The sequence below is a fragment of the Lithobates pipiens genome, unplaced genomic scaffold, assembly GCF_037356315.1.
Source record: "Lithobates pipiens isolate NorthernLeopardFrog02 unplaced genomic scaffold, aLitPip1_a1.2 Scaffold_1, whole genome shotgun sequence".
NCBI lineage: Eukaryota > Metazoa > Chordata > Amphibia > Anura > Ranidae > Lithobates > Lithobates pipiens.
In genome coordinates, this window is record NW_027507685.1 from 115868699 (window position 1) to 115896456 (window position 27758).

At 49.5% G+C, this 27758-nt stretch overlaps 1 protein-coding gene across 1 annotated transcript; it reads left to right on the forward strand.

The window, feature by feature from the left end:
• LOC143972563 (cysteine and histidine-rich domain-containing protein 1-like) lies at positions 1–25583 on the forward strand. The gene is made up of 12 exons (XM_077474395.1): positions 1–131; positions 4265–4401; positions 5168–5217; positions 5298–5354; positions 7186–7322; positions 8658–8761; positions 8900–8955; positions 9878–9948; positions 19752–19863; positions 22328–22438; positions 24388–24450; positions 25256–25583. The coding sequence occupies exons 2-12, from the start codon at positions 4272–4274 to the stop codon at positions 25469–25471; spliced, it is 1107 nt and encodes a 368-aa protein (XP_077330521.1). The 5' UTR covers positions 1–131; positions 4265–4271; the 3' UTR covers positions 25472–25583.
• Positions 25584–27758: the final 2175 nt, after the last annotated feature.

Sequence of the window (27758 nt, forward strand, 5' to 3'; positions counted from 1 at the left end):
CACCACACAGCCTCCACAATCCGTCCACCACCATCCGGCCTCCACAATCCGAACTCCACCACCCGTACGTCACCACCCGGCCTGGACCTCGCTCAGCCTGGATCCCGTCCTCTCAACCCTCTCCTACTCAGGTATGGAATTTATTGTTTTCTTCCCTTTTATCTTCAGTCCTAGCTGACCCCGTATTCTGTATATCCTTATTATATCCTTCTTATTTATTATATCCTTATATCCGTATTATTATGTTCTTATTGCTTGTTGTGTCCGTTTAATATACTTTGTATTTATAGATGAATATCTTCTCTCTGTATTTATCCCATTCGTATCCCCCATCCCGGGATCATTCCCTCTGTAGAATCTTCTCTCCTTTATGGATAATATAGATGAGGATTCTGAGATAACAGAATATTCCAGATGTGTGTTGGATTCTATAAATATTACATTGTAATTAATGTGTATTTTTTATTATACTTTGTATCTATAGATTGTCATCTTCTCTTATCATTGGGAAATCTGGTATTAGAGAAGGTTCTAGATCTGTGTTGACTCATAGAAGTGTGTTCCACATTCCATACATTATACAATCTTCCTATAGATTTACCAAAACCATATAATATGAGGTCACACCTAAACACTTTCCATGTGTATGTAGCGAGGTCCCCGGCCTCCTTCTGTATAATGAGAACCTCCAGGGCCAGAGATAACTGACCTCCTTCTGTATATGGTGTGTTGTGAGGCATGGTGGGTGCAAGGTAGTTAAAGTTATTGGGCGCCAGACACTTCTTGAATGCAAAAAGATTTTATTTCTCTTAACATACTTTTTGGGGGAGAGAGGGTTAGGGCCAGGACACCCTTAGGTAGTTGCAAGTTCTATTGGAAGACTACGAGACTTCAACAGGACAGCCGTGCAGGGAAAGGCATCCAGCAAGACGCCACATCTGCATATGTAGGAATGCCGTCTCCTATGGCAACAGTCTTTAACAGTTCCTAACACAAAGCGTAACAGTTCTTTCACTTCCACTACAATCACTCCTTGTAGTTCTTCAGCCCACTGAGCTCCCGGTCTCTCTCACTAGACCCTCTGATTCACTGCCACTGAATCCCTTGAGCTCCTCCAATCCTCACTTTAGCATCTTCCTCAAGCATCACCCCCGCCTCTCTGCTGGGTCCCTAGCTTGGCACTCCAGATATTTCTCAAGAGTCACCCCTGCCTCTCTGCTCGGTACCTAGCTTGGCACTCCCGATACTTCTCAAGCGTCACCCCTGCCTCTCTGCTGGGTCCCTAGCTTGGCACTCCAGATACTTCTCAAGCGTCACCCCCACCTTTCTGCTGGGTACCTAGCTTGGCACTCTCGATACTTCTCAAGCGTCACCCCCGCCTCTCTGCTGGGTACCTAGCTTGGCACTCCTGATACTTCTCAAGCGTCACCTCCGCCTCCCTGCTGGGTACCTAGCTTGGCACTCCTGATACTTCTCAAGCATCACCCCTGCCTCTCTGCTGGATCCCTAGCTTGGCACTCCAGATACTTCTCAAGCGTCACCCCACTGGCCTGCTCGGTCCCTGGCTTGGCACACAAGACTGCTCTGCAAGTGTCACCTCCGCTGGTTGGGTCACTGGCTTGATCTCCGCCTGAAGTTTTCCAATTCTTCACCGTCCCCGTTCGGTGAGAATACTGCTCCGGGACTTGCTTCAGTTACTTACTGAGGCCCCTGGTAATAAGACGGATGGTCCCTTAGTGGCGTCAGCTTCCCCTCCACCTCCGACCATGAGAGGTTCTCTGGCCGGCAGAACCGCCACTTCTGGTTGGACCGAAAGCCACAATCTCAACCCTGCTCTGCTCATGTCCACCCAGGCAGCCATCCAGTTCGCTGAACCGAACACTCCGCAACCACATTTGGCCTATAATCAGGCTTAGTCACAAGTAATGGGCATGATAGGGTGAACTTTGGGAAGCCATGGAGCCTGACGATCCTCCTTGAAAGGTTTAGTGATGCTTATCAGTGGAGCTGCATTAGCAGACATCTCAATTTGTACGCTGGTGGCAGCAACGGAAAGGAACCTCACCTTCCGGCACATCACCCATCCGTTCCTCATCGCTGTCACCCCACTTCCCGGTATAAAACAACGTATTAGAAAAGAGTTCAGATAGACAGACAGGATGTCTGAATCCGTAATAGTACATCACGCTTCGGCTAGGATATGGTTGCTCTTGGTACTCGCTGTAACTGACACAACTTTAGTATCCCCTTTATCGGCCACTGGCATCCCCTTCCCCCCCGGGCACACCACTCTCACGTCTTGCTGGCTTACCCAGTTCCTCCCTGCTGGCTAGGACATCAAGACGAGCAGCTGAGCCTGTCCGCGGGCCTCAATGAGTGACTGGTGCGCTGGGTCCTGGGGTAGTCACCAATGCAAGGTTAGCAGCTTCCTGCATGACTCTGGGTATAGAACATGGGCTCTGGAGGTCACTCCCAGCCAGGATAGCGACGTTCCTCTCCCAGTCAACTTACAGTATCTGCAGAGGTTGAGTTGGAGAGACAACCTCAAATAAGTGCTGTCCTCAGCATCCACAGACGATCCAAGGCCTCAACTGCGTAGTCAGGCCAGAACATCTCTCGCAGATCAGTCCCAGAGCCTCAAAGCCTCCAGCCGTGTACAGGGCAAGCTTACCCTTTGGTGTATACCACACTCCGGTGTCAGTCAGGACAGGTTTCGTGTCGCTCGGACCGAAACAAACACCTGATGCGTACCTTTTTCATTCCGCCATCTCTCCTACAAACTGCACCACTTTTCTCTCCAACCCACAATCAGACACACCTGGCAGCACTTCCTTATCCTCCTCTGCAGAGCGGGGACTCCTCCCCCGGCCAACGGATTGGTGCGTTTGTTCACAGGGAACTGTGGCACCCGCCTTACTCATGCTGCGGCACGCTAAAACTGTACTGGAGTCCATTTTGGGGTCTATGTTAACCCTCAAAGCGCTGGTGGGAAGTGTCAAAATACCAGGCCGATCCTCCCCCATGAGCAGTGAGACTTGCGGGTTCTTCCCCACATTGGTAGTACACACGACAACACAGTCCAGAAGAAGGTCAGATGTTACTTGCCACCTTCCTATAGAGCCAGACAAAATCGTCCCTGGCTTGGCACACAACGCTGCTTTGCAAGCGTCGCCTCCGCTGGTTAGGTCCCTGACTTGATACCCACTGAAGTTTCCCTGATTCTTCACCGTGCCTGGTGGGTGAGAACACTACTCCAGTACTTGCTTCAGTTACTCACTGTGGTCCCTGGTAATAAGGTGGATGGTCCCTTAGTGGTGGCAGCTAGCTTCCCCTCTACCTCCGACCATGACAGGTTCTCCAGCCGGCAGAACCATCACTTTTGGTTGGACTTAAAGCCGCAATCCCAACCCTGTGCTGCTCTCTTGTTTCTGGATAGGCCCTTAGACAGCCTAGCAGCCAGATGTGCCCAGGATTGGCCCAATCTCCGGCCTAGCAGCCCAGGCAATACAACACACGTCCACCCAGACAGCCATCCAGGTGGCACAGAACCACCTATCACCTGACTCCACCCAAAAATATAGGTTCTCCCAGGAGGCCGGACATGAGTAGGTATAGAGGGTGGACATGAGGAGGTAAGGAGGGTGAACATGAGGAAGTATGGAGGGTGAACATGAGGAAGTATGGAGGGTGGACATGAGGAGGTATGGAGGGTGGACATGAGGAGGTATGGAGGGTGGACATGAGGAGGTATGGAGGGTGGACATGAGGAGGTATGGAGGGTGGACATGAGGAGGTATGGAGGGTGGACATGAGGAGGTATGGAGGGTGGACATGAGGAGGTATGGAGGGTGGACATGAGGAGGTATGGAGGGTGAACATGAGGAGGTATGGATAGAGTTTCCACCTCATCCCCTTAAACCCTAACACCTTTGAATTACACAGGTTCTGTGGCTAATTAAATGCAGATAAGGCACCAAGTGAGTTTAATTACCACCTTAATCAGCCATAGAACCTGTGTAGTTAATATGTGTTTGGGTTTAAAGGGATAAGGTGGCAACCATAGGTATGGAGCTGGACATGAGGAGGTATGGAGACCAGTCATGTGGAGGTATGGAGGGTGGACATGAGGAGGTATGGAGACAAGACATGAGAAGTATGGAGGGTGGACACAAGGAGGTATGGAGGCCGAACACAGCTAGGCGGCTGGTATTGTCAGAATGAGGATTGCAATGACCGCTCTCTCTTGTTGTGCTTTGTTGTACAGAATCGCCATGCTGACAGCTTCACCTCCTCCCCTTGGTACTATGAGCAGTCAAGTGACCCCGGACCCCTCCGGTGACTATGTGCTCTGCTATAACAAGGGGTGTGGACAGAGATTCCTCAGTACCAACAATCCTACAGGTAAGTGTCCAAGAAGAAGGTGTGCAAATGTGTGCAGCCCATCTCCAGTAAACCAACGAAATACAAGGATGTCCATCCAGTCCTTAGATTTACACAGCTCTGCCACACAGCACAGCCAGGTGGATGATGCTGCTAACAGTTACAACTGTGTCCTCCCTCCACCCCAAGCCTGCTGACTGGACAGTGAAAGACTGATGAGGTCATCCATCTGCTCTTTCGTCCTATCAGCAAGCTCATTGTTAGCATATTTGCATGCAGCACACATGATTGTCTCCCCCAGTCTGAGCTCTGCTGTACAGGAGATTAAATGAGGCTGACACCAATCAGATTTAGACACACACACAAGTAGTCTGTCAGAGGGAGGGGAAAACCCCAGCAGACAGAGCTCCCCCATGCTCTGCTGGTGGACCATTCATTGGCATCCTCATATCAAATGTAGAGCTATGATCCCTGCATTGGTCTTGATGATGTCAGAGGACCCTAGACTTCCAGAGTGTAGGGTAGAAGAGGTGGTGAGGACCAGTCTAGCAGCCTGGAGGAGCCTGGGGGAGCGGAGGATTCGGGCAGTAAAATGGCTGTACCCAATTCCTGTAGGCATAAATGAGCCGTTAACCCTTGCAGTACAGGCACAGCCTCTCCACTAGGAGGACGTTCATGGAGTTCAGCTTTAGATAAGGCTTGTTATGGAGGTAGGTCTCTGGATGTGATGAGAATGAGGAGTAGATGATACTGAACTCACGCAAGTTTCTCTTCCCCTCACCCGTAGACGCTTGTCTCTTCCACCCTGGATATCCCATCTTCCATGACGCTCTGAAGGTCAGTACGTCTCCTGTAGATCTCACACGCCATTCTCAATGTTCTGGTTGTTGTCACTAAAGATTTGTTTTCTGTCTCAGGGTTGGTCCTGCTGCCGGAAACGTACCACAGACTTCTCCGAATTCCTGGCCATCCAGGTGAGTTCTTCTGCCCCTAACAATCCCTCTGTGTGCCGGACGCTTTACTTTCTGGTGCCCCATGTGGGGCCCAACATGTGAGCCATCTCATCCAACATAAGTACCTTACCTCACATATGGCCCCATATTCCCACAGACACCCTCCAAAATCTTCACAAAGAGTGGAGGATATTCTAGCTACAATAGAGGGCAACTCCATATTAATGGCCATGATGTTTGGAATTGGATGTCCAACAAGCTCACATAGATGTGATGGGTGTAGGAACTCAAGTGTCCTGTACAGAGGCCTAACCTCAGCCCTACTGAACACTTTTGGAATGAATTGGACCACAGATGGTGTGCTAGGTCTTCTTTTCCAACATCAGTACCTGATCTCACAATTCCATAACAACATGATGTGACCAGTTTGGTGTGGAGGAACTCCGGTGTCCTGTACAGGTCCCTGATCTCATACCTACTGATCACCTTTGGGATGAACTGGAAAGCCGATGGTGAGCCATGTCTTCTCATCCAGCTTCAGTACCTGACCTCACAAAATGGCTAAAAATTCCCACAGACACCCTCCAACATTTTGTGGAAAGTCTTTCCAGAACAGTGGTGGATGTTATAGCCACAAAGGGGGCAACTCTATATTAACAGCCATGGGGGGAACCAAATCCATAGAAATGGCCATGGGGGGCATCTCTATATTAATGGCCATCGGGGTAACCAACTCTATAGAAATAGCCATGGGGGGCCGGAGGGGCGTCTCTATATTAATGGCCATGGTGTGGGAGGGGGTGGGGGTGGCAACTGCATATTAATGGTCATGGAGGGAGGGGGAAACTCCATATTAATGGTCATGGGGAAGGGGGCAACTGCATATTAATGGTCATGGTTATAGAATGAGATGTCCAGTGAACCCATATAGGTGGGATGGTTGGGGGGGTTCACAGGTTGTTGACCATACTGCAGGTATCTAATTTTTGATCTAAAAGTCTCTAGCCGCCACAATCGTCCTTCTGTTCGGTCTCACCTACACTAATAAGTGTGCAGTCAGTTTACCTCCCACGTGTAATTTTTGCTCTTAAAGTGGGTGCAAGCCGACCTCAATGCACTGCTTCATTGGGCAACAATACGGCAAATGAGGGTTAATGTTGATGAATGATCTGGGGCAGTCCATAGTGGAGAAGGATCTGGGGGAATCCATGGTGGAGAAGGATCTGGGAGAGTCAATGGTGGAGAAGGATCTGGGGGAGTCAATGGTGGAGAAGGATCTGGGGGAGTCATTGGTGGAGAAGGATCTGGGGGAGTCAATGGTTGAGAAGGATCTGGGGGAGTCAATGGTTGAGAAGGATCTGGGGGAGTCAATGGTGGAGAAGGATCTGGGAGAATCCATAGTGGAGAATGATCTGGGGGAGTCAATGGTGGAGAAGGATCTGGAGAAGTCCATAGTGGAGAAGGATCTGGGAGAATCTTTGGTGGAGAAGGATCTGGGGGGGTCATTGGTTGAGAACGATCTGGGGGAATCCATAGTGCAGAAGGATCTGGGGGAGTCAATGGTGGAGAAGGATCTCCACCCCCGCATTTGAAAGACCACTGCGCAATTACCGTGTGACATAAAATATTGCCACGATCGCCATTTTATTCTCTAGGGTCTTCTTTGTATCCAGTGTATATACTGTATACTCTCTATGAATCTGGTGTATATACTTTCTATGAATCCATTGTATATACTGTATACTCTCTATCCGGTGTATATACTGTATACTTTCTATGTATCCGGTGTATATATTGTATACTATGTCTCCATTGTGTCTTGGTGTCACCATTATGGATCTCTCTTCCTTAGGGTTGCACTAAGGGGCCGCACAGCAATGAGAAACCTCCAGAAACTCTAAAACCCGACATCTCTGGAAGCAAAACCGCCTCTGAGATCATTGTACAGGGCCCCAAGTCTGCAGAGAAGATGCTGAAGGAGAGGCCGAGGTAATGATAGTTCATGTCTGTTCCCCCCCCCCCCCCCATTCGCAGAATATACAGGAGAGGTAAGGGGGTGCAAAGAGACAAAAAAGTGGTTGCACCCTGTTTGGGGGATGGTGGCAAAATGTCACCGGGCTCCTTCTTCAATTATAATGATCGATCATCTGTGTGTGTGAGAGGCGCCTCGGGGGACGTCCTTGTGTCATTCCCATGCTGACCTCCAAATTAATATATAATTCATGGGCTTTCAACATCATACTGATATTATGGCCATTAATATGCAGCCCTCCCCCCCTCCAACCATGGCCATTAATAACGAGGTGCACCCTTTCATGGCTGATGATATGGAGTTGCTCCCCTCCACCATGGTCATTAATATGGGAGTTACCCCCCTTCCTTATGTCCATTAATGTAAAGTTGACCCCCCCCATGGCCATTAATATGGAATTGCCCCCCCCCCCCCAACCTATGATATGGAGTTGCCCTTCCCCATGGCCAATAATATGGAGTTGCTACCCTCTCTCACTGACAATTTTATAGTATTGCCCCCCCGGACAATGATATGGAGTTGCCTCCCCCATGGCCACTCATATGGAGTCCCCCCCCATGGCCAATGCTATGGAGTCGCCCCCCTATGGCCAATGCTATGGAGTCGCCCCCCCTATGGCCAATGCTATGGAGTCGCCCCCCCTATGGCCAATGCTATGGAGTCGCCCCCCTATGGCCAATGCTATGGAGTCGCCCCCCTATGGCCAATGCTATGGAGTCGCCCCCCTATGGCCAATGCTATGGAGTTGCCCCCCTATGGCCAATGCTATGGAGTTGCCCCCCTATGGCCAATGCTATGGAGTTGCCCCCCTATGGCCAATGCTATGGAGTTGCCCCCCTATGGCCAATGCTATGGAGTTGCCCCCCTATGGCCAATGCTATGGAGTTGCCCCCCTATGGCCAATGCTATGGAGTTGCCCCCTATGGCCAATGCTATGGATTTGCCCTCCCCATGGCCAATGATATGGAGTTGCCCCCCCCCATGGCCAATGATATGGAGTTGCCCCCCCATGGACAATGATATGGAGATGTCATCCCCCAGGGCCAATGATATGGAGTTGCCCACCCCATAGACAATAATATGGAGTTGCCCCCCCCCCCATGGACAATGATATGGAGTTGTCCTTCCCCATGGCCAGTTATATGGAGTTTCCCCCCCCCCCGACCAATGATATGGAGTTGCCTCCCCCCATGGCCAATGATATGGAGTTGTCCTCCCATGGCCATTGATATGGAGTTGCGCCCCCCCATTTGGTGGTGTGGTTATTACAGTCAGGCTGTCTGTTGTTGCAGCACTCAGGAGGAGATGCGCCCCCTTCTGGTGAAAGTTTCCCGCTCATTAGAAGAAGAGTTGGAGAAGATGACGCTGTCGGTGAAGTTGGACTCTCAGATAAAAGGTGAGGGGGGAGGGGTGGGGGACATTATAACACCCAGCACAGTTTATGAAGCTCGCCGTCTTCTCTAGAAATGTGAATTTGGTTGCTGTTATTTCTGCAGTTTTGCAATAAATCCATTCATCACCTTTTATGTTACAGAGGAGGCGGGGGTGACAGCGCAGGGGACGCGGTGTAAACGCTCCGGCTGTAAAGAGGTGAGGGGGGGGGGTAATGTGTGTACGGAGGTGAGGGAGGGCGGTAATGTGTGTTTGGAGGTGAGGGGGGCGGTAATGTGTATACGGATGTTAGGGGGCGGTAATATGTATACAGAGGTGACGGGGGCAGTAAAGTGTGTACAGAGGGGAGGGGTGCGGTAATGTGTGTACTAAGGTGAGGGGGGACGTTAATGTGTGTATGGAGGGAAGGGGGTGGTAATGTGTGTTTGGAGGTGAGGGGGTCAGTACTGTGTGTATGGAAGTGGGGGGGGGGCAGTAATATGTGTATGGAGGTGAGGGGGGGTGGTAATGTGTATATGGAGGGGAGGAGGGCGGTAGTGTGTATACGGAGATGAAGGGGGTGGTAATGTGTGTATGGAGGGGAGGGGGCAGAAATGTGTATACGGAGATGAGGGGGGCGATAATGTGTATACGGAGATGAGGGGGGCGGTAATGTGTATACAGAGGGGAGGGGGGCGGTAATGTGTGTACGGAGGCGAGGAGGGATGGTAATGTGTATACGGAGGGGAGGGGGCGGTAATGTGTGTACCAAGGTGAGGGGGGACGTTAATGTGTGTATGGAGGGGAGGGGGGCGGTAATGTTTGTACAGAGGGGATGGCATTCCCAAGTCTCATGCACATTACGGATTGTACAGCAGCGTTCAGGGCCATAAAAACAATGGCCCGTGGCTGCGTTCAGAGTGCATTTATCAGTGTAATATAAGCCCGTATGTATGACATTTATTCCAATCACAAGAATTCATATTCTGCAAGTAGAATGACATACGTGTGTAAACATGCGTCCGTACGCGTTTCGTCCTGCGTCATTACAGGCTCTGTTTGCCAAGTTCCCCCGCTGTGTGCTGAGGCCTGCTATCCCTCATTATAGAAGAAGAGCGATTACCTCTCACCTTTCCTGCAGGTTTATCAAGGAGCGGAGAGTGAGGAGAGGGTGTGTGTCCATCACCCAGGGGTCCCCGTCTTCCATGAAGGGTAAGGAGGTGATTTCTGCCCCCCCCCCCCCCCCCCCCCCCAAATATCCAATCATTCATCACCACCAGACGAGGATATTACAGTGAGGGGAAAAAAGTATTTGACCGGCTGCTGAATTTGTAAGTTCGCCCCACTGACGAAGAAACGATCAGTCTATAAATTTTATTGGTCGGTTTATTATAACAGTGAGAGAATAACAACAAAAATATCCAGAAAAACACATTTCAAAAAAGTTTTATAAATTGATTTGCATTTTAATGAGTGAAATAAGTATGTGAACCCTTCACAAAACATGACTTAGAAGTTGGTGGAGAAACCCTTGTTGGCGATCACAGAGGTCAGACGTTTCTTGGAGTTGGCCTCCAGTTTTGCACACATCTCAGGAGGGATTTTGTCTTCTATGCAGATCGTCTCCAAGTCATTAAGGTTTCCAGGCTGACGTTTGGCGACTCGAACCTTCAGCTCCCTCCACATATTTTCTATGGGATTAAAGTCTGGAGACTGGCTAGTCCACTCCAGGACCTTCATGTGCTTCATCTTGAGCCACTCCTCTGTTGCCTTGGCCGTGTGTTTTGGGTCATTGTCATGCTGGAAGTCCCATCCATGACCCATTTTCAATGCCCTGGCTGAGGGAGGGAGGTTCTCACCCAAGATTTGATGGTACATGGCCCTGTCCATCATCCCTTTGATGTGGTGAAGTTGTCTTGTCCTCTTGGCAGAAAACCACCCCAAAGCATATAGTTTCCACCTCCATGTATGACGGTGGGGGATGGTGTTCTTGGGGTCATAGGTCCTCCATGTATGACGGTGGAGGGTGGTGCTCTTGGGATCATAGGACCTCCATGTATGAAGGTGGAGGATGGTGTTCTTGGGGTCATAGGACCTCCATGTATGACGGTGGGGGATGGTGCTCTTGGGGTCAAAGGACCTCCATGTATGATGGTGGAGGATGGTGTTCTTGGGGTCATAGGACCTCCATGTATGACGGTGGGGGATGGTGTTCTTGGGGTCATACATGGAGGTCCTATGACCCCAAGAACACCATCCCCCACCATCATACATGGAGGTCCTATGACCCCAAGAGCACCATCCCCCACCATCTTACATGGAGGTCCTATGACCCCAAGAGCACCATCCCCCACTGTCATACATGGAGGTCCTATGTCATTCCTCCTCCTCCAAACACGACGAGTTGAGTTGATGCCAAAGATCTGGATTTTGATCTCCTCTGACCACAACACTTCCCCCAGTTCTCCTCTGAATCATTCAGATGTTCATTAGTAATCTTCAGACGGACCTGTACATGTGATTTCCTGAGCAGGGGGACCTTGCGGGCGCTGCAGGATTTCAGTGCTTCACGGCGTAGTGTGTTACCGATTGTTTTCTTGGTGACTATGGTCCCAGCTGAGATCATTGACAAGATTCTCCCGTGTAGTTCTGGGCTGATTCTTCACCGTTCTCATGATCATTGAACCTCCACGAGGTGAGATCTTGTATGGAGCCCCAGACCGAGGGAGACTGACCATTATTTCCCTAATCGTCTTTCAGGACAGCCACTATGAGAGATAGACTCTTCCTCTGGAAACACTGCGCCAGCCCATAAATTCTTACTTCCCCTGCCGGACCTCAGTTATTAGTGTTTCCTCCGGCGGGGAGACACTGTGCAAGGAACCAGGCCGATCAGTCGGGGAGGCTGTGGCCATTTTTGTCGTTAAAGAACCCGGTTGGAAGAAGCAGGGGCTTCGTTTGGAGAAAGCTGGGTTCAAACCGTTCGAAACCAACGTCCGCGTGTCGGGCGGGTCGAACGGTTTACTTACCTCACCAGGTACTGCCACCCCTTCCGAGTCGAGCGCGGCTTCAGGTCGTGGGGGACTCCTATCGCGTCTACAGGGACGCAGCTGGCAAGCCGTTCGGAAGATTTCCCTGTACAAGGGTACAGTCCGCCCCTTTTTTTTCTTTGAACCGAGCGGGCCGAACGACGGGCGATGTCGTATCCGGCGGAAACGAAGGCTTGACCTCGAATACGATCGACTTCCGGTTCCGGGTCGTGGAGCTGATAGGAGGGCCGGGCACAAGCTGGAGATGAGTTCGGAACGCGCACAGGCAGCGTGGAACTCTGTAGTAAGCAGCCACCTGCAGTCATGTCAGAAGCTGAGGCTCAAACAACAGACTCTATCTCCAGCATTCCTAAGGTAAGAGCACCCTGGGGAGGGGTACTCTCTATCTAGGATCCCCCCACCCCAATGTATGGTTCTATCATGGGGGGGGGGCAGACCCCCTGGGTGGCCAGGGGGGAGGGGGAGGCTCAGATTCCTTCCTTTAAAAAAGGGTCTAGTGCACTCCCAGGGTTGTATCCCGAGCTTTGGATTGACTTTGTCTTTTTCTGTTTTTTCTTTTTTTCCTTTTTTTTTTTTTTTTAGAAAGCTACGGAAAAAACTAGGTCTACGCATAGCTCTAAAAAGAAGTGTGCCTCCTGTAGGGACATTTTAGGGGAATCTTGGACCAAAGTGTTGTGCAAAGGCTGTATTGACTCCCTCGTTAGGGAAAGGGAATCTGAACAGGAGTCAGGACTAGCAGCTTCAGTCAAAGAGCTCTCGTCCACCTTCTCTTCTTTTAGGTCCCTTTTTGAAAAATTTCAGCTTCCCACGGGTCCATCTCCCAAGGATACAACCCCACCTCTAGCACAGAGTTCTGCTCCGGTCCAACCTGCTAGTACAGGGGGGACAGAGGTTGCAGGCCCTTCAGGGACAGGTAGGGAACTTCCAGACAGTTCCTCTTCCGATTCCCAGGAGGGTTCAGAGGGGGAGGACCAGGACGGGGGGGTCCAGGAAAGCCTCCAGATATAAATTATCCCTTGATGAGGTAGAGGACCTCTTAAAGACAATTTATGCAACCCTCGGTATCCAGACGGATAAAAAGCCCCTAACCCTGCATGACCAGATGTATTCAGGTTTGGGGGAGCCAAAAAGAAGGGTGTTTCCAGTGCACGAAGTTTTAATGGAAACAGTTAAAAAGGAGTGGCAGGATCTGGAGAGAAAACCCTTTTTATCTAGATCCCTCAAAAGAAGGTTCCCATTTTCAGAGGACCCGGCATGCCTTTGGAATAAAAATCCCAAATTGGATGCCGCTTTCTCCCAGGTCTCCAGACACACAGATTTGGCGTTTGAAGACATGGGGGCCTTGGCAGATGTCATGGACAAAAGGATTGACTCTCTGCTTAAAAAAACATGGGACTCGGCTATCGGCAATTTAAAGCCTGAAATGGCAGTTAGGCCACGTATACACGGGCGGACTGTCTGCCGAAACTAAGTTCGTCAAACAGTCCGCTCAAACTTTTGAATGAACGAACTTGCCCACACACGGCACTTTTTGAGCGGACTAAGTTCGTCGTACTAAGTCCGCGCAACTTTTGAAATGAACGGACTCGCCCACACACGAGGACAGTCCGCTCATTTCGAGCGCGTGTCAAGGTAGGCGGGGCCCGCGACGGAGACGTCGCGGGCTCCGCCGCCTGGAATGGACTTAAAGGGGAACTCCAACGCCGAAAAAAAATCGGCGTGGGGGTTCCCCCAAAGTCCACAACAGACCCTTGTCCGAGCACGCTACCCGGCCGGCCAGGAAAGGGGGGCGAGCGAGCGCGCCCCCCCTCCTGAGCCGTACCAGGCCGCGTGCCCTCAACATGGGGGGTGCCTTGGGGAAGGGGGGGCCGGGCGGCCCCCCCACCCCAAAGCACCTTGTCCCCATGTTGATGAGGACAAGGGCCTCTTCCCGACAACCCTGGCCGTTGGTTGTCGGGGTCTGCGGGCGGGGGGCTTATCGGAATCCGGGAGCCCCCTTTAATAAGGGGGCCCCCGGATACCGGCCCCCCACCCTATGTGAATGAGTATGGGGTACAATGTACCCCTACCCATTCACCTGTAAAATAAAAGTACCCAAAAAAAAACACAACACACGAGATAAAATATTTTATTGCACAGCTCCGGGGGTCTTCCGTCTTCGGGGGTCTTCTCGCCGGACTCCTCCGCTACCTTCTTGTAGCTCTTTTGCTAGCGGAGGAGTCCGGCTTTCTTCCTCCCCGCCGCCGGCCTCTTCTCCCGACTTCGGGGGTCTTGTCCCCCTCTTCGGTTCTTCTGCCGGGCCACCGCGCCTTCTTATAGCTCTTTTACAGGCGGTGGCCCGGTCTTCTGTCGCCGCTGCCGCCGTCGCCTTCCGTTCTTCTTCTTCTTCTTCTCCAGGAGATGTTGACACGTCGCTCTCTCCGGCCGGAATGCCAGAGCCACGCTGCGCGGCCACTTATATAGTGACAATGGGGCGGTGTCACATGGTATATGTCACATGGGTTGGTCACATGGTGACCCCGCCCCCTTACGATGTCATAGTCCCCATGTGACATCAACCCATGTGACCAACCCATGTGACATATACCATGTGACACCGCCCCATTGTCACTATATAAGTGGCCGCGCAGCGCGGCTCTGGCATTCCGGCCGGAGAGAGCGACGTGTCAACATCTCCTGGAGAAGAAGAAGAAGAAGAAGAACGGAAGGCGACGGCGACAGCGGCGACAGAAGAACCGAAGAGGGGGACAAGACCCCCGAAGTCGGGAGAAGAGGCCGGCGGCGGGGAGGAAGAAAGCCGGACTCCTCCGCTAGCAAAAGAGCTACAAGAAGGTAGCGGAGGAGTCCGGCGAGAAGACCCCCGAAGACGGAAGACCCCCGGAGCTGTGCAATAAAATATTTTATCTCGTGTGTTGTGTTTTTTTTTTGGGTACTTTTATTTTACAGGTGAATGGGTAGGGGTACATTGTACCCCATACTCATTCACATAGGGTGGGGGGGCCGGTATCCGGGGGCCCCCTTATTAAAGGGGGCTCCCGGATTCCGATAAGCCCCCCGCCCGCAGACCCCGACAACCAACGGCCAGGGTTGTCGGGAAGAGGCCCTTGTCCTCATCAACATGGGGACAAGGTGCTTTGGGGTGGGGGGGCCGCGCGGCCCCCCCTTCCCCAAGGCACCCCCCATGTTGAGGGCACGCGGCCTGGTGCGGCTCAGGAGGGGGGGCGCGCTCGCTCGCCCCCCTTTCCTGGCCGGCCGGGTAGCGTGCTCGGACAAGGGTCTGTTGTGGACTTTGGGGGGACCCCCACGCCGATTTTTTTCGGCGTTGGAGTTCCCCTTTAAGTCCATACCAGGCGGCGGAGCCCGCGACGTCTCCTTCGCGGGCCCCGCCTACCTGGAGACGCGCTCGAAATGAGCAGACTTTTCTCCGGGCGGGAACAGTCCGCTCATTTCGAAAGTACAGCGGACTGGCCCACACACGGGCGGACTGTCCGCTGAAACCAAGTTTCAGCGAACAGTTTTACGGAAATTCCGTAAGACTTTGTTCGTCAAACAGTCCGCTGAAACTGTCCGCTGAAGCCCACACACGAGCGGACTGTCCGCTGAAACACTGTTCAGCGGACAAAGTTGGGCGAACAGTCCGCCCGTGTGTACGCGGCCTTACAGTTGTGGCTCGCAATTTAGAGCACTGGCTCTCACAGATCCAACAACATATTGAGGCAGGCACAGATAAGGAAACCATTCTGTTATCCTTCCCTACTATGCTGCGAGGGATCACTTACATAGCAGATGCCTCTGCTGAGTCCGTCCGCATGTCGGGCAGAACGGCGGCTCTAGCCAATTCGGCCAGAATGGCCCTCTGGTTAAAAACATGGCCAGGGGATAATGCCTCCAAGATAAAGCTATGTGGGATACCCCTGACGGGGGACCTCCTTTTTGGCCCAGGGCTAGAGACTGTTCTAGACCGGACAGCGGACAAGAAAAAATCCTTTCCTCTTAAACGGAAAACCCCCGTACAAACTAAAAAGGGGTTTCGTCTGCAAGGGCATAGGGAAACCTCTAAACCAGAGGGGAAAAAGAAAACCTGGCCCCAAAAAAGCAGGGGCAGAGGAGGGGCGATTTTTCGCCCTCCTGTCCAGCCCCGTAAAACCCAGTGACATTCCAGCTACAGTGGGAGGAAGACTGGGGGCCTTTCTACCACAGTGGGAGACAATATCCCCCAATTAATTTATTTTAGGAGTAATAAGAAGGGGGTACCTCTTGGAATTCTTAAGACCACCCCCTCAAAGGCTCCTTGTCACGCATCTACCCAGGTGCATGGTAAAGGCCGAGGCCTTGCTAGAAGCTCTGAGGGAATTGGAGAATCAGGATGTTATTCTCAGGGTCCCAAAAGCAGAAGAGGGAAGGGGGTTTTATTCTCACATCTTTGTAGTGAAAAAACCCTCAGGAAAGTTCAGGTTGATTCTGAACTTAAAGCCCCTGAATGCTTCAGTGACATACAAAAGATTCCGCATGGAATCGATCTTTTCAGTAAAGGCTCTTCTGCCCCGCAACTGTTTCATGGTATCTCTGGACCTAAGGGACGCGTATTTACACATCCCTATAGCGGAAGCCTCGCAGAGTTTTCTACGCCTTGCCATAGATTTAGGGGGAGAAACAGTATATTTTCAGTTTCAGGCCCTGCCATTCGGGCTATCCTCTGCACCCCGCATTTTTACCAAGGTCCTGGCAGAAGCCATGGCCTTTCTTCGGCTCCAGGGGATATGTATAATAGCCTACCTGGACGACCTGCTTTTATTTGCAGCATCCCCAACACAGTTGGTAAAGGATCTCGATCTAACCAAAGGGGTCCTTACAGACCTGGGGTGGCTTCTGAACTTGGAAAAGTCCAGCCTGATCCCCCTCACAACAGATCTCCTATCTAGGTTTCCTGTTGGACTCAACACTGTTGAGAGTTTTTCTACCAAGAGAAAAGGTACAAAAGCTGGACAGAGCGGTGGCCTCTCTTCAGAGCAACCAGCTGGTTTCCATAAGGGTTCTGATGTCAGTATTGGGTCTCCTTACATCTACCCTCCCAGCAGTGCAGTGGGCAGGGCTACATTAGTCCCCTACAGACCTTCATCCTAGGGGTGTGGGACCACAGTCAGGAGGCTCTAGACACCCTAGTACATATTCCACACCAGGTAAAGAGATCCCTCTGGTGGTGGAGGAAAATGATAAATCTATCGCAGGGGCGTCTGTGGCTCATCCCGGTTTCTCGGGTAGTGACCACAGATGCAAGTGGAAAAGGTTGGGGGGCACATTTGGGTTCCCTTCTAGCCCAGGGCACTTGGGAGGACGGCGAGTTGACTCGATCGTCCAACTGTAAAGAATTAAGGGCAGTGGGACTAGCCCTCAGATTCTTCAAAAAAGAGCTCTGGGGTCACCACATTCAGGTGCGGTCGGACAACTCTTCCGTAGTGGCCTATTTAAGCAAGCAGGGTGGCACGAGAAGCGGAGCCCTGTTGTCTTTAGCGACAGAGATCCTGTCCTGGGCCGAAACCTACACCCTTTCGCTCTCAGCAGTTTTCCTGAGGGGAGAGAAAAACGTGGTAGCAGACTTTCTCAGCCTAAAGAGGCTGAGGGAGGGCGATTGGGTTCTCAACCAGGAGGTCTTCAATCTCATAATAAAGAGATGGGGGTCTCCAGAGGTGGACCTGTTCGCGTCCAAAAACAATGCAAAGACCCCCTGTTTTTTCTCCATAAAAAGGGGAGAGGGAGCCTTAGGTGTGGACGCCTTGAACCAGAATTGGCACTTCAGAACTTGCTATGCCTTCCCACCTCCAGCGTTGTTGCCAGCAGTTCTGAGAAAGTTTCAAATGGAAAGCACATCTCTGATTCTGGTGGCTCCACATTGGCCCAAGAGAGCATGGTTCTGAATGCTAAAGCAGTTGGTGGTAGAACCTCCCCTACTCTTGCCCCCTCGGGACGATCTCCTCTCTCAGGGGCCAGTCCTCTGCCCACAAGTACGCCAGTGGAAGTTAGCGGCCTGGCTACTGAGGAAGGTTTATTAAAATCTAAAGGATTTTCAGAGAGACTAGTTTCTACCCTCCTGGACAGTAGGAAGAAGGAAACTCGCCAGATCTATGAAAAGGTCTGGTTACGTTTCAACAAGTGGTGCGCAGAGAGCTCTTTCCCAGTACGGAGCTCCGCCGCAGTTTTGGAATTTTTACAATGTGGGGCAGATAAGGGCTTATCCATTAGTACCCTTAGGGGTCAAGTATCAGCCCTCAGTGTTTATTTGGAAGATCATTTGGCTGCCAACCCATGGGTAGTCAGGTTCTTTAGGGCCCTGTCCAGACAGAGACCGGTCCAGGGTCTGTCCTTTCCCAGATGGGATTTATCTTTAGTTTTACAGAGCTTAACTGGACCCCCCTTTGAGCCTTTAAAGGAGTGTTTTCTGAGAGAGCTTACTCTGAAGACAGTGTTTCTGGTAGCAGTAACAACTGCCAGGAGGGTCAGTGAGATGGAGGCCTTATCAGTCAGGGCTCCCTTTTGCGTTATTTTTCCGGATCGGATAGTTTTAAAGACCGATCCAGCCTTTTTGCCGAAAGTGGCATCCAGCTTTCATAGAAGCCAGGAAATTGTTTTGCCCTCTTTTTGTCCCAATCCCTCTGGTGAGAAGGAACTAAAATTTCATTATTTGGATGTTAGGAGATGTATCCTACACTATCTGGAACTGACCAAGACATTCAGAAGGTCAGATTCCTTATTTGTTTTGTTTTCCGGGGGCCAGAAAAGGTTGTAAAGCGTCCCGGCGCACTATTGCGAGATGGCTCAGAGTAGCCATCGAGCAGGCTTATTCAGTTACAGGGAAAGAAATCCCAGTGGGTATTAAAGCACACTCCACTAGAGCTATGGCAGCCTCCCAGGCAGAAAGAGCGGGAGCAACGCCAGAGCAGATTTGCAGAGCAGCAACATGGTCCAGCTATTCCACTTTCGTAAAACACTACAGAGTGGATCTGGTGTCGGCAGGTGAGCAGACCTTTGGGCGAAAGGTTTTGCAAGCTGTAGTCCCACCCTAACTGGTAAGTGCTCGCTTATCCTCTCATAGTGGCTGTCCTGAAAGACGATTAGGGAAAATTAGAGTTACGCTTACCGGTAACGTCTTTTCCAGTAGTCTTTCAGGACAGCCCTAGTTCCCACCCGAAAATTGGGGGGAGTCTTACAAAAGACCAGAGCGCAGCAAGATAATGGTATTTGATAAATATGTTATTAATGTGTTCTTGTGTCTCCCCAGCTGGCCGGAGGTAATCTCAATATAAACTGAGGTCCGGCAGGGGAAGTAAGAATTTATGGGCTGGCGCAGTGTTTCCAGAGGAAGAGGAGGAGTCTATCTCTCATAGTGGCTGTCCTGAAAGACTACTGGAAAAGACGTTACCGGTAAGCGTAACTCTAATTTTTGTGTTTCTTCCATTTGTGAATAATCGCATCAACTGTTGTCACCCTCTCACCAAGCTGTTTGGCGATGGTCTTGTAGCCCATTCCAGCCTTGTGTAGGTCTACAATCTTGTCCCCGACATCCTTGGACAGATCTTTGATCTCCATGGTGGAGAGATTGGAATCTGATTGATTGATTCTGTGGATAGGTGTCTTTTATACAGGCAACAAGCTGAGATTAGTAGCACTCCTTTTAAGAGAGAAGAGTTCTAATCTCAGCTTGTTACCTGTATAGAAGACACCTGGGAGCCAGAAATCTCGCTGATTGGTAGGAGATCAAATACATTGTCAGTGGGGCAAACGTACAAAATCAGCAACCGATCAAATACCTTTTTCCCCTCACTGTATTTACAACACACAGAGCAACTACACACCGCCCAGTCCAGGATCACATCTCTTCTATGGGTTCATTCACAGAGCACACTATAGGGGTTCATGATGTCACAGTTCTCTGTATACATTATATATATCTCTCTGCTCCCCCTGTAGAATGAAGTATTGGTCCTGCTGCTGCATTAAAACAAGCGACTTCAATGAATTCCTGGATCAGAAGGGATGTACCAACGGGAGACATCTGTGGGTGCAACCTCCAGGGAAACGGGTGAGGGCACACAGCAATGATAAGAATAATAGAATTTAGTATAAAACTAGTCTTTATAAAAATAATGATGATAACAATATACACAATGCCTGGAAAAAGTATTCATACCCTTGAAATTCCCCACATTTTGTTACAACCAAAAGCATGAATGTATTTTATTGGGATTTTATGTGATAAACCAACACAAAGTGTCACATAATTGTGAAGTGGAAGGAAAATGATAAATGATACAAATAAATATGTGAAAAGTGTGGGGGGGGCATTTGTATGGTGCCCCCTTTACTCTGATACCCCTAACTGAAATCTAGAGGAACCAATTGCCTTCAGAAGTCACCTAATTAGTAAATGGAGTCCACCTGTGTGTCATTTAATCTCAGTATAAATACAGCTGTTCTGTGAAGCCCTCTGAGGTTTGTTAGAGAACCTTAGTGAACAAACAGCATCATGAAGGCCAAGGAACACACCAGACAGGTCAGGGATAAAGTTGTGGAGAAGTATAAAGCAAGCTTAGGTTATACAAAAAATCTCCCAAGCTTTGAACATCTCACAGAGCTCTGTTTAATCCATCATCTGAAAATGGAAAGAGTATGGCACAACTGTAAACCTACCAAGACATGGCCATCCACCTAAACTGACCGGGCCAGGCAAGGAGAGCATTCATCAGAGTAGAGCCAAGAGGTCCATGGTAACTCTGAAGGAGCTGCAGAGATCCACAGCTCAGGTGGGAGAATCTGTCCACAGGACAACTATTAGTCGGGCTCTCCACAAATCTACCCTTTATGGAAGAGTGACAAGAAGAAAGACATTGGTGAAAGAAAGTCATAAGAAGTCCTGTTTTGTAGTTTGTGAGAAGCCATGTGGAGGACGCAGCAAACATGTGGAAGAAGGTGATCTGGTCAGATGAGACCAAAATTCTACTTTATGACCTAAAAGCAAAACGCTATGTGTGGGGGAAACTAACACTGCCCATCACCCTGAACACACCATCCCCACCGTGAGACATGGTGGTGGCAGCATCATGTGGTGGGGATGGTTTTCTTCAGCAGGGACAGGGAAGCTGGTCAGAGTTAATGGGAAGATGGATGGAGACAAATACAGGACAATCTTAGAAGAAAACCTGTTGGAGTCTGCAAAAGACTTGAGACCGGGGTGGAGGTTCACCTTCCAGCAGGATAATGACCCGAAACATACAGCCAGAACTACAATGGAATGTTTTAGATCAAAGCATATTCATGTGTTTGAATGGCCCAGTCACAGTCCAGACGTAAATCCCATTAAGAATCTGTGGCAAGACTTGAAAATTGCTGTTCACAGATGCTCTCCATCCAATCTGACAGAGCTTCAGATATTTTACAAAGAAGAATGGGCAGAAATGTCCTCTCTAGATGTGCAAAGCTGGTAGAGACACCCCCAAAAAGACTTGTAGAGAAAGGGGGTTCTACAAAGTATTGACTCCAGGGGGCGCCATACAAATGCCCCTCCCCCACACTTTCACATATTTATTTGTATAATTTATCATTTTCCTTCCACTTCACAATTATGTGTCACTTTGTATTGGTCTATCACATAAAATCCCAATAAAATACATTTTTGTTTTTGGTTGTAACAAAATGTGGGCAATTTCAAGGGGTGTGAATACTTTTTCCAGGCACTGTACTCTGATGATTTTTCTCTGGGAGAGATGGAATTATCACCCCCCCCCCCCCCCCCCATCAGCCGTCATTACAATTGTAGCACACACACAGACAATCTCTATCATATAAAGACATTGGATATCCACTTGGGGGTAAAGTAACGGGTTCAGTTTAATGCCGCCCCCCAAAGATTGCTTCCATTATCTTCTCTTACCCCTCCCCCACACTCATAGGAGAGAGAAGCAGAGGTCTGCCCCCGCCCCATGTGACTGCGCTAGGTGTCTGAGCAGATGGTCGCTGACCATAGGAGGAGGAAGAGGACAGAGTCCCCTGGGATCCATACCTTGAATATAGCTATATAAGAAAAGAGACCCCAGATCTTCTGTCATTCCTATCCTGCGGTGTAACAGAACTCTCATTGGTCAGGGTGACTCTCTTCGGTGAGGCCGCTCATATATACCAGAGCACCCACTAATTGAAGGGGGTCCAATATACAAGAAGCAGTACGAGTACCATACTTTATTTTTAGACAATCTGTAGAAAAAGAAATCCAACACGTTTTGAGGTGCAGATGCCCCCTGATGAAGGCGTATCCGAACCTCAAAACGCGTTGGCTTCATTTTCTACAGATTATCACTTAGGACTCCTCAATGGTTAGTGTGGAGCTCTTACTGCTTCTTGTATATTTGAATAGTAAATATGTCCCTTAGTTTCCCCGGGTGAATGGGGCAGTGGGGAAGGAGACCATGGGAGGGGGTTGGGTTGTGACTCTGTAGTTTATTGGATGATCTGCTCTTCCCAGCCTATCACTATCTGTCTCTCTCTCTCAGGAAGTTGCATGTCGCTATGACTGGCATCAGACCAGCAGCCTCGTCGTCATCACCGTCTATGCCAAAACCTCCATACCAGATCTCACAGAGATTTGCGCCAATCGCACGCAGGTGAGAGATTCCAGATACTCCAGCACTAGCATGCGACCAGTGAAAATAATTGAAGAGGACCTGTACTGAGGAAGCTGTGCCCAAAACCAGCAAGCGGAAGGCGAAGGACCAGTCACCAGCCTTGTCTGAGGTCTCCCTGCAGCTGATCTTCTCCCCATTTACTGACTTTCCATGACTTCTTCTTCTCTGTGTGGAAGCGGCCATCTTGGTAGAGGCGGGGCTTTACTTCCTCATATCAGAGCTGCCCCCCTCCCCCCTGGTGACTGGTAATCTGATGACTGGAGAGGTAATGAGGAGGAAGGAAGGGCAGATCAACAGAATGGATGAAGAAGAAGCAGGGAGATCCTTCCGCTGCAGGTCCTCAGGTACAGCTTCCCCCTCCAGCAAGGAGAACGGTGAGCAGCACAGCAGTGACATCACCAAATCTGATGAGACTCACAGTCAGAGGGTGCAGTGCCTTAGATGATCTTACACTGCAGATATACAGCTAGGAGGCTAAAGAACAGGAAGTGCAGAGTTAGCAGGAGTGCCTAGGTGCAGGAAGTACTCTGATATCAGGGATCTCTAGGCACAGGAAGTGCACTATCAGGAGTGCCTAAGTGCAGGAAGTGGACTGATATCAGGGGTGTCTAATCACAGGAAGTGGACTGATATTGGGAGTGCCTAAGCACAGGAAGTGGACTGATATCAGGGATGTCTAGGCACAGGAAGTGCACTGATATTGGGAGTGCCTAGGCACATGAAGTGGACTGATATCAGGGGTGTCTAGGCACAGGAAGTGCACTGATATTGGGAGTGCCTATGCACAGGAAGTGGATTGATATTGGGAGTGCCTAGGTGCAGGAAGTGGACTGATATCATGGGTGTCTAGGCACAGGAAGTGGACTGATATTGGGAGTGCCTAGGCACAGGAAGTGGACTGATATTTGGGCTTTCTAGGCACAGGAAGTGGACTGATATCATGGGTGTCTAGGCACAGGAAGTGGACTGATATTGGGAGTGCCTAGGCACAGGAAGTGGACTGATATCTGGGTTGTCTAGGCACAGGAAGTGGACTAATATTGGGAGTGTCTAGGTGCAAGAAGTGGACTGATATTGGGAGTGCCTAGGCACAGGAAGTGGACTGATATCAGGGATGTCTAGGCACCGTAAGCGGACTGATGTCAGAGGTGTCTAGGTGCAGGAAGTGGACTGATATTGGGAGTGCCTAGGTGCAGGAAGTGGACTGATTTCAGGGGTGTCTACGCCCCAGAAGTGGACTGATATCAGAGGTGTCTAGGTGCAGGAAGTGGACTGATATTGGGAGTGCCTAGGCACTGGAAGTGGACTGATATTAGGGATGTCTACACACAGGAAGTGGAATGATATTAGGGATGTCTAGGCACTGGAAGTGGACTGATATCAGAGGTGTCTAGGTGCAGGAAATGGACTGATATCATGGGTGTCTAGGCACAGGAAGTGGACTGATATCATGGGTGTCTGGGTGCAGGAAGTGGACTGATATCATGGGTGTCTAGGTGCAGGAAGTGGACTGATATTGGGAGTGCCTAGGCACAGGAAGTGGACTGATATCAGGGGTGTCTAGGTGCAGGAAGTGGACTGATATCATTGATGTCTAGGCACAGGAAGTGGACTGATATCATGGGTGTCTAGGCACAGGAAGTGGACTGATATTGGGAGTGCCTATGCACAGGAAGTGCACATCCAGTTCTCAGGGTGATAAAAGGACTAAATGTAGATTTTTCAGGGTAGACATCATTAATACCCTAGATGTTCCCTATAAGACCACAAATGTTCAGGAAAAGAAATGATTTGGGTCAGTTGAAGGTATTGTTGGTACATTTCTTGTCCGGGAAGACAACATAAACAGACCAGTCCGTGTTCTAGAGATAAGATTTGCCGCCTCTGACACCAATACCCGTGTCACCATTTTCTGCCTCTCTCTGCAGCTGGACATTCAGATCACCTTTCAGAAGGACAAAGAATTCCGGAAGAAGGTGGAGCTGTGGGGGGTACGTATGAGATCGGGGAACAGGCGTTCTCTTTTATTTACTATGGTTGGGATTAAATTACATTTCATAGATAAATATAAAATGTTGATCAATAATTCTTTGTCTTCAGCTTTGGCAGGTGAAGCCCAAGTCTCCTTTTCACATTATTAGCTGTGCAGTGTTAAACAGAGCTCTATAGATTAAGATGAAGTTTACAAAAACAGAGCAGTGGCTCCCCCTCTTAAGAGCAGTGAGTGGACCCCATCCCTCCAGTGAGTGGACCCCACCCCATCCAGAGCAGTGACTCCTCCCTTACCTGAACCGAAGAGACTGCTGTCTCTTTAGCTAACCCACAGTGCTCTGGGAATTCTGGGTCAAATGTGCAATAATAAAAATGTAAAACATCAGTTTAAAGACCTATAAACCACAAAAGTAAAAGTAAAGTAAAAATGTCTCTAAGCCTTTGAAGGGTCCATTAAAAAGGAAGCTGGCTCTTATTTATCAGTCTTATGACTTTAGTACCTGATCACCTGACATTTTCTTTTTCCTATTGGAGAGATTTCTCTTAACTTCCTGACCTGTACACACAGCTGGAAGTGAGAGAAAATCTCTCCAAAATGCCGGAAACCCCCTCATAGTTGTCACCACAATAGGTGTCCCCTTTGGAAGATTTCTCCTCTATTCCTATTTTGGTGACAACTCAAACTTTTGGATCTCCCCCCACATTCTCTGTCTGTGACACCAAGACATATATTAATGGAGGCGCGGTGTTGGTCACCGTCCAGTTACTCTCATTCTCACAGAACATTCTCTTTTGTCTCGGCAGGTCATTGATGTGGATAAAAGTTTTATGAGTTTATTTCCAACAAAAGTGGAAATCACTCTGAAGAAGTCGGATGCCGTGACATGGGGCAGATTGGAGTTGATGGCCCCCACTCCCCAGATTACAGAGGAAGTCGAACCGGAGCCGACACCCCAGGAAAGTGGCGGAGAGGATTCTGATGACAACCTGAGCTGGTCAGAGGACGAGGAACCCGAGTGAGATGCCACCATGACCTGAAGGATGGAATTTATTTACATCATTTTTTTTATGTTTTCTTCTTTCTGTGATTTTTCTGTAACATTTTCTTGATGCATATTAGATATCAATCTTACATTATGTGGTCAAAAGTCTGTGAACCCCCAGCCTTCACACCTCTTCAAGTTCAATGGATATCCTATTCCAAAACCATAGCCAGGACTCTAGAATTGTCCCCCATTGCCATTAATATGGAGTTGCCACCAGTGGCCTTTAATATGGAGTTGCCTCAATGGCCATTAGTATGGTGTTGCCATCCCCATGGCCGTTAGTATGGAGTTGTCTCCCAAGGCCAAAAATATGGAGTTGCCCAACTTTGTAAATAATAGGAAGTTGCCCTGACCCCCCCCCCCCCGCCAATTGGCAATAATATGGAATTGCCCCCTTTGTAGGTGGCTATAACTTCCTCCAGTCATCTGGTTAGGCTTTCCACAAGATTTTGGAGGGTGTCTGAAGGAATTTGTGTCCATTTGTGGGGTCAGATACTGATGATGGATGAGAAGACCTGAATCACACACCAGGCTCCACATTGAGCACCAAAAAAAGACCTGACTCACAGTCGGCATTCCAGTTCATCTTAAAGGTGTTCAGTAGGGTTAAGGTCAGGGATTCTTGCAGGACACCCCATCGTAAAACCCTGGTCATTAATTTTAAATGGCTATAACATCCTCCTCTCTTCTGGGAAGGCTTTCCACAAGATTTTGGAGGGCGTCTGTAGGAATCTGGGCCCATTTGTGAGGTCAGTTACTGATGTTGAATGAGAATATCTGGATCACAATTGGTATTCTAGTTCATCCTAAACGTGTCCAATGGCATTAAGGTCAGGTCTCAGAGCTTGTTGGCTATCCCATTCCAACATCAAGGGCATCAATAAGAAGTTGTCCCCCTCAACAGCACTAAAAACCTTCACTCTACTAGGAAGGCTTTCCACAAGATTTTCACATTCATCCCAAAGGTGTTCAGTAGGGTTGAGGTCAGGACCCTCGAGTTCCTCCACTTATCACACCTATATGAGCTTGTTGGCCATCCCATCCAATATCATGGCCATAAATATGTAATTGCCCCTTTCCCCCTCCAAGTCCATTAATACGGAGTTGCCCCCTTTGTGGCTTTCCATAAGATTTTGAAGGGTGGAATTGGGGGAATTTGTGTCAATTTCGGAGGTCAGGTACTGACGTTGGATGAGAAGACCTGGTTCACATGTTGAGCCAGAAAACAGAAGACCTGGCTCACATTGGGCACCAGAAAAAAGACCAGACACACAATATGTGATCCAGTTCACCCCAAAGGTGATCAGTATGGGTGAGGTCAGGGCTCTGTACAGAACACTGGAGTTCCTCCACACCAAACTGGTCACACCATGTCTTTATGAAACTGGACATCTCATTCCAAACCCATGTTGATTTTATATGGAGTTCCCCACTCCCCCTGAAGCCATTAATATGGAGTTGCCCCCTTTGATGGCTAGAACATCCTTTACTCCTCTAGGAAGACTTTCCACACGATTTTGGAGGGTGTGTGTGGGATATTGTGTGGTCAGGTATAGATGTTGTATAAGAAGACCTTATACCAAAGATCTTCCAAAAGTAGGGATGAGGTCAGGACTCACAATATGTGATCCAGTTCACCCCAAAGGTGATCAGTAAGGGTGAGGTCAGGGCTCTGTACAGGACACTCAAGTTCCTCCACACCAAACTGGTCACACCATGTCTTTACTGAGCTGGCTTTGTACACGGGGAGGGGCACAGTCATGTCTTTATGAAGCAGGTTTTGTACACAGGAAGGGGGGGGACATAGTCATGCTGGAACGGAAAAGGGTCTTCACCAAATTGTTACCACAATACTGGAAGATCACAATTGTCTACATTGTCTTTGTATGATGGAGGTTTACCAGGACCCTTCACTGGAGACACCTGATTGCCATCATTGGAGGGGGTTCCCTTCATTCCATTCTTACCCTGGTTTCCTTCTAAAGCACCAAGGGTGACCTCTCCTTACAATGTCCCGGTCCCGGTGATACATTTTGGTCATTGTTATATTTAAAAAAAAATAAATCTTTGTAATACCCCCTGGGAGTTGCTGGTATAATTTTTGCACCTCTTGTTGGTGGAAGAGTCTGACCTTATGGTTTTGTAGGGGATCAGAGGGGTGAAGAGCTGGCTCAGAGGCAGTCCAGTAAAATAAAAATGGCTTTTATTCAGAAAAACTGAAAAAAAAACAAGACCAGAAAGACTTGACTTATCACACGGAT

Bases quoted from the DNA above. Each gene is read 5' to 3' on its own strand.
- LOC143972563 (XM_077474395.1), top strand. From the start codon at position 4,272: ATGCTGACAGCTTCACCTCCTCCCCTTGGTACTATGAGCAGTCAAGTG. The intron at 4,402-5,167 runs GTAAGTGTCCAA...CCTCACCCGTAG, and splicing joins CAGTACCAACAATCCTACAG to ACGCTTGTCTCTTCCACCCT. The intron at 5,218-5,297 runs GTCAGTACGTCT...TTTCTGTCTCAG, and splicing joins TCTTCCATGACGCTCTGAAG to GGTTGGTCCTGCTGCCGGAA.